This window comes from Choloepus didactylus, chromosome 2 (genome assembly GCF_015220235.1).
Source record: "Choloepus didactylus isolate mChoDid1 chromosome 2, mChoDid1.pri, whole genome shotgun sequence".
In the NCBI taxonomy this organism is placed as follows: domain Eukaryota; kingdom Metazoa; phylum Chordata; class Mammalia; order Pilosa; family Megalonychidae; genus Choloepus; species Choloepus didactylus.
In genome coordinates, this window is record NC_051308.1 from 161881102 (window position 1) to 161895970 (window position 14869).

The 14869-nt window shown below is 33.2% G+C and overlaps 1 protein-coding gene across 30 annotated transcripts in view; it reads right to left on the reverse strand.

The window, feature by feature from the left end:
• ADGRL2 (adhesion G protein-coupled receptor L2) overlaps window positions 1-14869 on the reverse strand; it is a 502012-nt gene that overhangs the window by 39579 nt on the left and 447564 nt on the right. For 12 of the 30 annotated variants that reach the window (XM_037826794.1, XM_037826795.1, XM_037826805.1 and 9 more), the window contains 6 exons: window positions 14743-14852; window positions 9537-9551; window positions 7806-8606; window positions 1807-2100; window positions 1174-1277; window positions 116-301 (listed from right to left, as the gene is read on the reverse strand). In XM_037826794.1, the coding sequence (XP_037682722.1) occupies window positions 116-301; window positions 1174-1277; window positions 1807-2100; window positions 7806-8606; window positions 9537-9551; window positions 14743-14852 (1510 nt within the window). The remainder of the gene's footprint in view (window positions 1-115; window positions 302-1173; window positions 1278-1806; window positions 2101-7805; window positions 8607-9536; window positions 9552-14742; window positions 14853-14869) is intronic. The other 18 variants (XM_037826807.1, XM_037826801.1, XM_037826804.1 and 15 more) reach the window with 4 other exon arrangements.

Consider the following 14869-nt stretch of genomic DNA (forward strand, 5'->3'; position numbering starts at 1 on the left):
GTTGTGTTTCTAGGTGCATATAAAGAGGGGCTAGGGATTTGGCTACCAAATGCTAAAATAATCAAAAGCTGCCACAGAAAATGCCTAATTGAAAACAACAGAACTTTTCTACTACCTTGTTATAACTCCGTCCAGCTGAATCCTTTTCACTAGGTTTCAGTTCCTGCAGCTGTGCATCAAGAATGTCCACCAACTGTTCCATCAATCTCACTGAAGAACTCACATCCCCAGCAAACACAGGCCCTTTGGTATGTTTAGCCAGTTCATTGGCAAGACTAGCAGCATTTTCTCCACTTCTGATCTGAAATGACAATGCATATGACCTCAGTAATATTTCTTGTTCTGTTTGTGGCTTCTAGTTCTCCTTGAGTATCTTTGCTGTGGTGAAAAAAAAAAAATATTTGCAAGTATATAAAAATCTGCAACTAATTGAGATCAAAACATTTTCTTCCTGTCAGAAGATTAAAAGTTCTTAGATCCTCAGCACACAAAAGAAATACTTAAACTGACATTTAAAAGAAACAAAAGAAAAAAAAAACAAAAACAAAAACCAGAAATCCTTTTTAAAGAATTTCCTTCAGCTTTCTTATTACACTGACCCATTTTTAAACTATTATAAAATCTATTTATTTCTTCCAGTGATCCAGAAATTTAAATCAGAATTTAATCATTATGATACTGAGGATTATTAACTAGCATTTACATTTCAGAAAGGTAGATAAAGGAAGAGAAACTAAACAGTGTACTGCAGTACAATGAAATACTAGTTACTAATGTCTCATATTCATTTTTACTTAATGATATCAATCATCTGCTATAGAAACATCTGCTTGCACTCTGTGGATTCAGTTGCAAACTTAATGATATTTGATTTATTAGGCCAAAGCACTATTTGTCTTATGAACATCAAAAGAACCTGAATAAACTAAATATGAATGAAATTACGCAAGCATGCACTCATTAAAAAGCTTAACACAGAAAACAGCATATTCCAAAACATATGTAAGTTTAATTTTCAATAGTTTACAGATATAAATATGCATAATTTTTTTTTACTTTTATGCTGAAAAAGAACAATGAAGCTGGTTTTAACATACAAAGCTAAATTATTTACGTTAGAAGTTAAAGCCCTTAATCACTCATATGTATCATATTTAAAAGGTTCCAACTAACCTTCTGAGCCAGCTGATTTACCCAGTGTGAGGTGCAATTGCTAAGATCGGGGCCCTTAGGGTTCCATGTTCCAGTGGAAACCACGCAGAGATACGAGGCAGTTCCTAAAACAGATGTAGAAAACAACAGTGAAATTGAAACCATTTTTCTGCATGCATTCGTTGTCAGCTATGATGATGATCCTGCTCTGTGTGTTAAATTTTGAATAAATGCTAATGGAAGCAGTTCACAAAGACTGACAAAAAGTTGGGTATAACGCAGATTGTAAACAGTAAATAAAAAGTCAACATAGAAATATGAGACATTTATGGTAAACAAACAAAAAGCCCCTGATTTCCTTAGGACTTATCGAAAGTGAAGCTTGTAATGGGAAAGATAGCTTGTAAAGAAGCCTCACTAGAGTCCTTGGGCAAAGAGCTCAGGTTTGACCTCGGTCTTTGAGAGGGAGAAGAATTCAGCACCTGACCTTGAATGACTTTTATAGTTTAAAAGTCTTTAAGCTCTTAAATGATGTCACATTACCAAAATGGTAAAAATAATAAATTTAGCCATTGTAAATAAAATCACTTTGGAATAATTTAGGATCTATTTACTGAAGTTAAAAATGTTTGTGTGGCATTTTACAGGAAATACCTCTTGTTCCTTTGGGACACGGTCGTTCAACCATCATTCCCCTTTGTGTCTGAGGCCACCATATCCCCCTCGCTTCTAACGCTTCGCAGAATCTCTCTGGCAGGGGAAAAATATTTGTTACAGGAGGAATTTTGGTTGTAGAAACTGCTGGAGGTGGTTTTGTCCCTTTGCTTCCTTCCTGCGATCCAGCTACAGTTGTGCTCATGGGGCCTTTCTGTGAAGTAGTGCTTGTGGTTGATACTGTGGTTTTGAACAGCTCAGCTGAAGAAGTTATTGTCACAGCTGTGGTAGGCACTATGGAAAGAAGATGAGTATGTTAATCTCAGACACACACTCACACTCACAGCCATGCATATGTGAATGTGTGTACACACACACAAAACCCCACCCATACAACTACCCTAAACCAACAAAATCAGAAGTACTAAGAACATCAGTAGAGTGGGGAGAAGATTAAGGGTCTTCATTTATTCCAACTTATTCATATTCTTGTCTAAGAGATGGTAGCTTAGGCTGTACTATAGATTTTGCTGTATGATTCCAAGTGTTTACTTCTCAGTGAAATATCTCATAGTATAGTTTAAGCATGATTTCATCATGTATCATCTTCACAGGAAATAAAGGAGAATTTTACATTAAGTTTCACTGTATCTAGTAAATACATTGTGTCACTACTAAATAACTTAGAAAAAAATCTGCTCTTATATGAAGTCATACTCTATAAACAACCAAATTCACAGTATTAAAACTCTGACCATTATTTATAATCAGGCCAATGAAAAATTTCAAATCACCCACTCTACACCTTGCAGGAAAATATATTTTGTAACATCTTTCTACCCAGCTGCCATTCTTGCCTGAGAGATTTTTGTGCATGCCCAATTAGATCCAAATAAAAAATAAGCTTGGCATGCTTGTGCTGTTTTAGTAAGGAAGCTTCTCAAGCTTTGGCATCTTTACTTTTGAAAACATAGGTATGAAGAAATTAGTTCTAGTCAGAGGTATCAATCTCTAAGCAAGATAATGGATTAGATCCAATCATGCCTAATTTGAAGCCAACGCTACGTATTTTATTAGCTAACTGAGAGTGTAAAAGGAGCCACTATTTTTTATTTTTAAAAAGTGATTTTTGCCTTCTGAAAGTACTTTAAAACTGTTAAGTCCACTGTGTTAAAATATGAGTTTAATGTTCTAGTTGTTAATTATTAAACAAAAATTTTTCCACATTTAATGTTTTCATTTAAATTACAACAAAATCTGTACACATTTAATGTTATTTAAAATGTACTGGACCACACTAACATTTTATGGACATTTATGGATTTCTGGCTCTTAGAAACTTAAATTTAAATTTCTAGAGTAGAACAAATTGTAAAAATACTTTTTAAAGCATTAGCTTACTTTATGCTTTGTGTATAGCTGAGAAACAAACTAAAGGTCCAAACTAGAACACTAAAACTCATTAGAAAATAAGTTCAGATTGCCACAGATATGTTTAATATTTTAAGCTTTGGTCCATAAATATTTGCTTATATAAGTCTGACCCTATTGACAGATTATACTAAATTTATCAGAACAAAGTATGTATTTGTTCCTAGTTGTTCAGTAGTGACTTCTTGCCATACTTCTTGTTATCAGTAAGTGCACTTTCTACTCCTTTCTTGTTCTATTTCAAGAGAAACTTCTTAAGCACATGTTTTATTTCCAAGACATAATTTATTGACCATATGAGAGATGCCTATGCACGTTAGTCAAACTCCATGCCTAGCCAGCTGCTGCAGAAATGTATTCAAACCTGTCTATCTTTTTCTGTAAAGCATTTGCCTGACATCTTGTTAAACCTCTGTAATTTTATTTTGATTACAATGCAGTCAGGCTTTCAGTGCTTTCTCAATTAACATTTGTCAAAAGCATCACAATCTTTTGCTGAAGTGTCAAATAACTGCTGCTGCATCAAGTCTTAAAGGGAAGTAGAGAATCGGAGCAAAAAAAAAAAAAGAAAAGGGCAGAGCAATATGGTTTAGTGCTACACCATCTTATGTATTGCCTGACACTGTACTTATGAGTACATACGCAATCAATGAAACATCTATTAACAACACTGCAATTAGTGATTTGTCAGCTAAGCATCACTAAAGTTTCATAGCAACTGAGTTAGGGTAAGTAATACAATGTCCACATTAAATGCATAAAATTTCATGCAACATTTTGTAGTCATGTTTTTAAGTGTTCTGAGGATATGTTCATACCTTTCCACCTTATGATCATCAAAAGAAGTTTAAAGTGAATCAAATTAACACATTCTTCAAAGGGAAATCAGCAAAATATTGGGATATTGTGAAAACAAACATTAAAGTAAACGTTAGTGACAAAATTACTCTTTTGGGGGCCAATTAGAATGGCTTATATTTTGCAAAGTTGACATTTAACCAGAGAAATGAAGGTTTTGAAGAAAACAATTTTTCTAATGTTGAAGCTAGAAATGCAGAGGTAGTTCTAAAAAGTGATATCTTTCCACAGGTGAAGTCATGTCCCAAGAGAGCATCTAGTAATAGTAATACTTTACACTTATTCAGCATTCATGTGCCAGATGCTATGCTAATCCCATTCATGAATCATCTTACCACAACCCCAGAAGCAGGCGCTATGATTATCTTCCTTTTACAGACGAGGAAACTAGGGCACAGAGAAATTAAGTAATTGACTGTAGGTAACTTGTCCACACTCTTAAATGCTATGTTCTTACTTTTCTAGGTAAAAGATTTTCACAGACTCTGAAATCCCACAAAACAACTTGCCCTTATTTGGAACACATTAACTGACAGTGTTCTGTTTAAATCTCTAAAAGGAGAAAAGACATGGGAAGATAACATAAGGTACTAAAGCAATAAACAATAAAACTTTCATTATGAAAAATACGTGGCAAAAGGCTCAAAACTCAAGAATATCCTATGAATGGCATTATAAAACATGTCAATTCTTATTATAATAATAGGATTATATCTCAAATTCAAACTTTGATTTACAGAGCTCTGTCCTCGAGTTATCAGGGATAACACATCAGGCACCCAGATTAATTGACTTAGCATTCTGCCTACCATTTATCATTTTTTAGAACAGAGAACCGGAATGGTACTAATAAGCATATTTAATAGGTACCCATGAAGACTCTGACAAAAAATAATAATTAATAAGTTCAATTTATTATTGTGGTGTTTACTAAGAACTTACTATTTTTTAACAGCTTTTTCTTGCAGTAAAGGGTTTTATAACAATATCCATTTATGCTAAGGATAATTTTTCCCTCACTCAGGTCAGAGAACTCATACTTTTTTCACTGAATGAACTCAATCTAGGGTGAGTCTGCAGCCTGGTAAGGCAAAAATGAGTATTCATTAAATTATCTTTATTCATTGCCTAAAATACTGATCATCTTCTACTGAGCATTCACTATCAGGGGAAAGATGTTTCAGGAAATAAGTACTCTATGGTAAACACTTCCTCAGTAAATAAACATAACTGGTTCTCTTGCTAAAAATTTCCCCTCATGTTACTGAGGTACCTTATTTCATAATGAGTCTAAGATAAATATTCAGAAACTGTCAAAACCCAAGTAAAGATGCAACATTTTCCCATAACACATGGGATATCAAATTTGCAAGTGGATTAAGGAAATCTAAAGCAAACCAAATTAAGAAATAAAAAGAGTTTAAAATAGGACTTAAAAGGGTTTTTCCTAAGCCTGTAGTAGAGAGGGAAACGGTCAAAGAGGAAAAACAGAATTAATTTAGGGGGATGGGGCAAATGAATTATGCAGAGATAACATAAAGCTAAAAATTCAAAGGAAAAAAGATTGATTTGAAAACCATAATCAGGACACAGAAATAATATGCTTGTTTGTGCTGTTAGTTATGAAAAGTGTTGATGCTAATACACTGTGAAACAGCCCACAATGAAAGATGAAAGGAATGGATAACTTTACCTCACAATTTATGCCTTGGCCACATACATGCAAGCAAATCCAGTGTATAAGATTTTAACTGTGAATTTCAACCAGACCAGTCAAATCACTGCTTTAAGAAAGGCAAAGACCTGATTTCTCTGATCATTCTCTACCACCAATTCCTTGGAACTTGCTTCTGGAAAGCAAACTGTGGCTTCCTGGTTTGAATTAAATTTAGTTCTGCAAAGCCCCACATATATGCATATAGGTATCAGCACAGATCTGTGGATCAGAGAGACAGGAGTCTCTAAAAGCATATAAAAATAAACTATAAGGAGGTAGAGAACCAGAGATTATGGGTCAAACTACAGCAAGAAAAATTTAAGTCAGGTAAAACTTTTTATCATCAAGGGTTAAATAAGAGGTCAATATGAATTTTCACTTTCTAGCAAGATTTAAGAATAGATATTTTAGACAACAAAACACCGTTGCAGGAACACACAGTTGCTCTGTATGTCTAAGTTCTCACTTTCAAAGGTGCTAACTGTTCTTGCCAAAGAAGCATCTGCATTCTTTCTGAAAAATTATCAAATTATCTACTAGAATATAAGCCACATGTGGCGAATGACGTTAATGACTCGTTTTGTATTCACTAAAGTATTTTGCACCAAGTAGATGGGCAATGATTCTTTGTCAAATTGAATCTTTCCTCAACTTCAATCACAATCCTTCAAGAGTTGTCTGATTATGGATTTGCAACTTTTATAGCATTTTCTTTCGCTTTTTTCTACAGATGAAACTGGTACTAAGTCAGTATGTCATTATTGCTCTTATTTTATGAACAAAAAGCATGTACTTTGGTATTCCATCATAATTCAAATTAGAAACTCAATTATGAAAGACAGTGGCTTCTGCTTTTAGGCCAGACTCTATGACAATATTTAGAACTCAATAATAATCTGTCTTAAGGTCCATGTGGGTATATGTTTGTAGTTGTATGTTTAAGTATATGTATTTGTACTTCTTTAATAGAAGAAACTGATATCAATCTCTCTTCCACCCTGTTGAAGACACAATCACTCCAAAGAAGCTTCTGGTTCCTAAAAAATTTGAAGTAACTCAATAATTTGAAAATTCCAATTAACTCACTAAATTGAAATATTCAGATCTTAAGAACACAAACATCTCTGTTCAAATAGAAAATTCTTGTCATTAGTGTGATCTCTATAATAACATATCAATAGCTTACTATATTATCTTGCATATGAGGTACTTGTGTTTTAATGAAATATTCAGTTAATTTACTCTCAAAAATTATTTCCCAAAGAATTGAACTCATTTGATAAACTAAAATATAGTTTCAAAGATTTAGCATTACTTTTCAAAAGTAATGATCCTTTAAAAAGATACCTAAAGGCATAAAAACAAACAAACAATCAAAACGTTAAGAGGTCTGTTTTCTGTAAATCATCTGGGATAATTTAATGCTTAATTCATATATGATAGTTAAAGTCGCAGAAATATTAATTTATCAGGAAATAAGAATGCATAATTTTACATGATGATCTAGAAAGATGTTGGGATGAGTCTGATACAGAGAGCAGACTCCAAAACTTCACATTTATGGCTGGCATTGTACATCAAGCTTACCAATTCACCTGGGATTTCTAACACACATTCCCCTAACCACTGGCGCCAAGAAGTTAAAAGGTCTGCATGTAGATTGTAATCAATGCAGAAGTCAGGTAGGACAAACAAAGAAAACAGGTTTGTACCTGGGATTATATTTTTAGCAGAGAAAAACCAAACTACTCAATGATGCTACAGTTTTTAAAAGACAACATTTTAATGAAGAAACTCAGAAAAGGAAATTGGGCCAAAATAAGGCTAAAATGTACAAGCTATGTGACAATATGATTTGCCACAACATTATCCTTTGTGCTTTAACTGTGTAAAGGGGAAGACAGTGATGGAAAATAAACAGACAAAAAAAAAAGTCTTTTAAAAGTAAGCTGTTCTCAAAATGACATAAGAATTCACAAGCAAACATTCTTACCTTGGGCTGGATCAGGTGGACCAAACTCCAAAGAATATCGTAAAATGAAGTTATTGTTCCATACATAGAGTTGATTATCTCTTGGATTGTAATCCACTGCAGCAATATACTGGTACTGGTTGGGGAAGGGAACATCTACATATTCTCCTCGGTTTAATCTGGTATTGTAAATGTAATCAATTGCATTCTTGCCTGTTTCACTTTCATTGTCTTGATAAACTGACCTGACCACATAGAGGACTCCACATATCATAAAAGCATTTGATGCAGCACGTTTGTCATATACAGTCTCCCACGTTGCTTCAAATCGAAGAGTGTATGGATTCAGTTGGCTAATAACTATCATTCCGTTGTTCTGCTCAGTGGCATAAATGACCCATAAACCATTTTCATCAACTGCTAGGTCGATATCAGTCTTTCCTCCCCATCTATATGGTGAGGTATCGTGGTAGTTGGCATAATTAATTATGGCCTCGCCACTCTTAATTCTAGTCCTCAAGTCAAATTTCACAATATTTCTTGTTCTTTCTTTGTTAAAGAAGACCGCACCATCATATACTACAAATCCAGTTCCATCTACTCGATTTGGAAGTTTATATGTTGTTGTTTGGCGACTGTTTTGGAAATCTTCTAAAGAAGCATATTCTATCAAAGTATCAGTACGATAGGGAGTCCAGGGCATGAAATAAATTTTATCTGCAGCCTGAAGAGGGTCCTTGCACCAAGCACCTGCCTTTTGTTCAGCTTCATATATACATGGTGAGTCCACAATTGCTTTCAAGGTTCCAGGGCACACAAAAACTAACAGTCATAGAGAAAAGACAAGAATTAAGCCAAGTTAAAAAATTACATAAGCAAACATGTTTTAATAATTATAAATGACAGAAAAATTAATTTTATTGGCACTCAATTGTATAATTATTTTATATTTAATATAAGTACTATTTTTTCATGAAGTTAGCATAATCAATGTATCAGCATACAAAGCGCACAAGGTATACTCTCACAAACAGAAACCAGTTTAAGATCATCCATAATTGGGCTGACAGTTTAAATTTTGCTGTGTGTTTTTATCATACAATTTGGTAACTTATGCTTAAGTCTGTAAATAACAATTTTCGATTTATTTCAAAGAATATCACTTCATTTCAGTAGAATCAATCTTCGCACCCTCCCCTAGCCCACACATAAGCACCGAAAAACAAAACCCAAAAAGAAAACACAGAGAACAGAAAATCCAAAGTGGAGGTCTATTTAGAACTTTTAAGAAAGCTAGACTGAAAACAAAGGTGCTTTGAATTAAAAAACATAAATATTCAGGAAATGCAATTAGGAACAGAGAAGAGTAAATACAGGGAAAGCTGTGGATGAAATCACCAGGAAACCCTGTAGCCATGGCATGCTATGGACAGGGTTCTGGAAGCCAGGCAAGATGACACTTTAATAATAAGAAAATATCCAAGGGTATCAGAAAAAGAGATAAAGGGTGAAAAAGAAAACAGAGAAAGGACAAATCCCCCCCCCCTGCCGACTCCACAACTTATACCCCATCACCAGATTTAGCAGTCAAATAATTTCATTGTAAACAGTCGACTTCTTTATGAGGTGCATTTATGAGATCCTGCTGGTTATTTTAATATCAGGAGTGTTGAAGGGGAAGGGAAGGGAGGAGGTTAACATCCATAAGGCACATAACAAGGAGCTGGGGTTCAGACTGTATACGTTATTTACCTTTTTGCTCCACTTCTATTTTAAGCATCGGAAGAAAAATAAAAAATGTGCAAGAAAAAAAAGAAAAAAGATTAAAATAAATTGAATATTAGTCTAAGACTGAATTTGTAATAGATGCTAAATATAGGAAGAATAAGAGCTGCACTACTTCGGATAAAAAGAAACACACAACAGGAAAACCTAGCAGGAGAAAGACTCTAATGTTACATAAAAGAACATGGATCAATCATTTTAGTAGATTAAGGAGGCAATACAATATGTTGGCATGTTGCTTCACTTAGTGTACCTGAATAAATAATGAAACTCTTCACTAATGCATGGTATATATACTCTTGCTTTTCGAAAGTCAGTCAGCATTCTTATCAAGTCTTACTTTATATATGTATGCTGTAGACATAAATGCATGCATAGGTGTATTCATCCCCATTTATCATGTGAACTCAATTATTAAATTGACCCAAATTAGGTAAGAATAAAAATAGGAAAACACATTTATAAAAATGACAACTCAATTTTGTAGTTCAGGTCAAATTTAATAAGTACTGATATGTCACAATTTTTCAAAGATATTTAAGTTTGATCCATATGATCATGCATTTCAAAATGTACAATGTTTTAACAGTTTTTCTATTATTTTCTATTTCTATAACAATGCATCTTAAATATATATTAAAAAAATGCCTCCTTTTCAGGAATATATAAATTACCCAACCAACCCAGTAGAGATTTTGATAGGGTGGAGTAAGCTAATGCCTTTTCCTCCCCAATAAGAATCAGCAAATTAACTTTCTTAGGTTTACATATACTTAATAATATGAAATTCTTCTTAAATTCTCTATATCATATATCCCAAACTTTATTACTAAATCTATTTTAAAAAAAGTAAGCAAAATACATACAAGGGAAAAGCAAGCACAGTAGGCAAGGAGAAAAAGGAAGAAAGAATTATGGTTAGCTTATTTTGACATTTTCTACCATCATCAGTTTACACAAAAAGCAAGCTAGCATGCAATGACAATCATACTGAGCATTCAGAGCAAATATCTCTATTCACAGACCCCCAAAAAGTTAAATGCTTTCGTAAAACAAACCTGATTAGTAGACTTAAATGACAAAAAAATCTCCCCTCCAAAAAGTTTAAAGAAATAGATTATGAAGTAAAGGTACTGTAAGAATCTTGCTGGTAAATAGTTTTTTAATTACAAAACCACAAACACTATTTTGGATTTTCTATAGGCTTTGAGGCTTTGAAGTATGTTGCCTGAATTTCATAAAAGGATCAGATTAATGCCTGTGCTTCTCCCTCCTCCCTGATTAAAATGCATTAGATTGTGTTAATACTACATTTCCAAACTGATTACTCGAAGAAACTGTAGGTGCAAATTTCATTAAGATGTCTTAGCTTGATTAATTTTTAAAAATTGCAATAATTCATCAAGATTAAATATTGACCTCCTGAAATACCTTTGGGAGAAACATACCATGCAAACATTTTGCCATAAGAATAGCATATAACCTTCCACGTTGAGCTATCACCTCTCCCATCCAACTCAGTCTATTTAACCACTTTCAGGAAACATACTTGTTCTGGTAACTGTAATTCTTGCTATATCTTGTTAAATAGAAGAAATTCAGTGTTATCAACCTGGAGACAATTCTTTTTGAAATAAACCACTGGTCCTAAAATTACTCCTCAGTGAAGAGCAATATTATACCTGCTTAGAATCAATAACGGAAGGGCATGGTGGGAAAATGAGGATAAGAGAAATCATTAGTGTTGTGACTGCTCAGAGTACCCTTACATACAGCTGTATGTTTTTTGTTTGTTTTTTTTTTAAGGAAAGGATGGTTTTACTGGAATTGATTAATTAAATGCAAACAAAGGGAATAATACACTTTAAAATAAGTTTATGTATTAATAAAAGAACTTATAACAAGTTCAAAAAGGGTGTAGAAAGTATATTTTGTTTTCCATTAACTGAAAATGGCTGGATTTCATCATTTGATATACTAAAATGACAGCGCAGTTACTGAGCAACATATCAAATAGGGATGTCTTCATTGCTTTGTGATTTGACTATCACTTAATTTTAAAGGAAAAGAAAATGGGTATGGATAATATATAATTTAATATTTTGGTGAAACCCAAATGTAAAAATAACCAAATAAAACCTTTGATGTCTGATGAATCAATAAAATGTAGATTTTTAAAACAAAAGTACAAGTCCCTACATTATTATTTTATGAGAACCCAAAGGACAGATATTTTTCAAATCAACCTCGCAAGAACATTCCAAAATTTGATCAATTGAGAATATAAAGACACAAAAAAATTAACAAAATCTGCGTTCTTCATCACTTGCCCAATATATACAGCAACTTGTCTTAAAAGACTGTATGAACTAATTCATAATGAAACATTTATTTTTCTATAGACCAAACACAAATACATGACCCACCAACATCAGTGGAGGACTACATGGGTATGCAAAACAAGAAACCAACCCAAACAAACTAAAGCCTACATTCTCTGTATTTGAAGTGACACACTATTTCATTCTGAATAATCTCAGATGTCTATTCATTAATAATTTAGTCAATAGTAATGATTATTATTTTCCTCAAATAAAACTTGTAGCTAAACTTATGGTATAATTATTAAAATATAATGATAGTTTGAAGTAAAAGAGGGTAAAAAAATCCCTACCTGTAGAATATAAAATTCAAATCTGATTACTCTTCTTTATTCTCCAACATCCTAATGATTTGTTAGGACATTTCTATTAATGATAAAGTATGCCTTGTAAACATACATTTTTGACAGACATTATATGGGCATGTATAGCGGTTACATATAATGCATGTGTCTGTTTATAAATGGCAGCATTCCTAATCGTTTCTCTTGAGCAAATTTATTATAAAAAAATTAAGAAATGACAGAATATATCTGAAATTGTTTTACAGTAGGAAGAAATAATTTAGAATATACACACTCATGGAGGATTTGCTCTGGATAGATGTTGGCATAAAGCCAAGTAGTAAGAAACACATAATAAATGATACCTGATAATACAATTTTTATCAACTGAGTGAAGTATAAAAAGCGTATACAAATGTCACAATGTAAAAAACTATTAAAACAAGAGGAAAGTGAAAGCTAGAGACTTAACATAAAAGCAAATACATGGGGTGGGGATATTGGTCAAAGGGATAAAGAAACAAAAGGGAGGAAAACAGTGAAAAGGGATAATGAGTATATACAGAGTCCCTCTTAAGATTAGAATAATTTTAAAAGATTCCTTGCATTAAGTTTTAATATGTAAAACATACATAGTGTGTCACTACTGTACAGTATATAGGAATCATACTTGCTACTATTCTTTAGCGAGGAGTGGTGGAAAAAAAAAAAAGCCAGACTTATTTATGCCTTGTGCAAACATCTAGAAAGGCAACAACAAATTAATTATTGGGTGTTGTGTTGAAAAAAAAGGACAAAAACTAAAAGAACAAATACTTCTCTGAGTTTAGCAATGTGGAAGTTTAGTGCACAATGTACAATACTTCTGGAGGACTGAAAAAGTAAAATTTTGAAAGTTAGATGTTCCAGAAGATATCCACATTTTCCCTTCTTAAAAAGTGCAAGGAAAAACTTAAGAGTCTGAAAATAATATTTGAAGAACACTGTTCTTGGACTATAGACTAGGTTTCAGGAACTCACTCCAGAAAGACACAATTCTTGGCAGCTCTGACTGATTCCACTGTTTTGGAATGGATGTTGTATTCATTTTCTAATTTGAGAACAGAAACCATGTACTTTATGGAACAAAATAATTTTGGTTAGGTCCAAACAACATACGTTCCTCTAGTGGCACAAGGATTATGTAGGCCACCAACACTATACATGGGAGAAACGATATAAAGATCAGTACACTCAGTAGGCTTCCAATCCTACAAATGGTTTAGAAGAAACTGAAAACAAAAAAGCATCCATTTCACAGGAACACAGAGAAGGGATGAAAAAAAAAGATAATCTGTGTTTGGCCTTTAACTGATACCCCACAAAAAGTCAGTATATCAAAACTATGGCAGAGAGGAGACAGACAGTGCCTTCACAGTGTGTGTAAGAAAATATTACTACCAAATTGGAGATAACACATCTACCAGAATTTGGCCCTTTGCTTTTAGAAATAGATGGTTTGTTTGGGCATGAATCTGTCAGAATTTCAAGATCCCGTTTTTGAGGTTCTGGAAACAGCAATTTCTTTATTTGTAAATTCATTATATTTTTAAGAGAGAGCTGTGCAAGAATGGTTTCAAATCAGTAAAATTGCTGCTAAAGAACTTTTCCTTCAGATGCCTTTGAATTAAGGTGAAGGCCTTTTTTTTTTTAAATTTAACAGGAAAGAAATCAAAGAACACTATTGAACTAGTTTATGAAAATAAGGTAATATATTCAATCTTTTAAGTTATCTAAAATGTTAAGTAATTTTTCTGTTGGAAATACAACATATAATTTAGAAGTATGAGTTTTAAGATTAGGAGGAAACCTACACAGAATTAGAGCATTAGTTGAAACCTCCTTAGATAACACGTGAGCTTTAAATATCCCTTTGTAAGATCCTACTAAAAATGATGTAACAAAATTAAAAGTAGAAATATCTGCAAGGTTTTGTCACACCTATCAATTTTATTTAATGTGAAGATTTCACCACTGAATCTGATAAAGAAATCTTAACCACAACAGAACTAAAAAAGAAAAACATTTTATCCTCAGTTACTGCAATGGTAGCTTTTACCAGGCACTAAAGTTACCACAATATTAGGTAGCCATTCAAGTAGCTCATGATTAAAACTGAAGTCAATTCCTTCTTTAGAAAACTGTGAGCCAAACCAATTTGTCAGTAACTGGTATTGGGCAAAAGTACAAATTTCTATCTGCCCTATTGAATAGCTAATTCAAGTTTGTTTTCTGGAAAAACACTAGCCTTAAAAGCCAAACACTTAAGAACACAGACAGACACTTGGCCAGCATCACACTATGGCTTCCTTCCACACTTCATGAAGCTAATTGGAGGCCCAAGTCTGTTAGTGCTCTGCATGCATAATAGTCTTGTAGGCCATAAACATATGCTTCTTTCACATGTGTAGTCTTTCAGAATCAACGAGAAATGCTGGAGAAAGTGAAAAGTAAAAACTTCATACTTACTATAAGGGACACATTCATATTGGACTTCAAGGTATTTGTATGTTCCAGGGCATGGGTCAGGAAATACATCCGACCCAGTAACTACTATACACTGTGTTCGATTGTTGCACCTGGAAAACAAAATGAA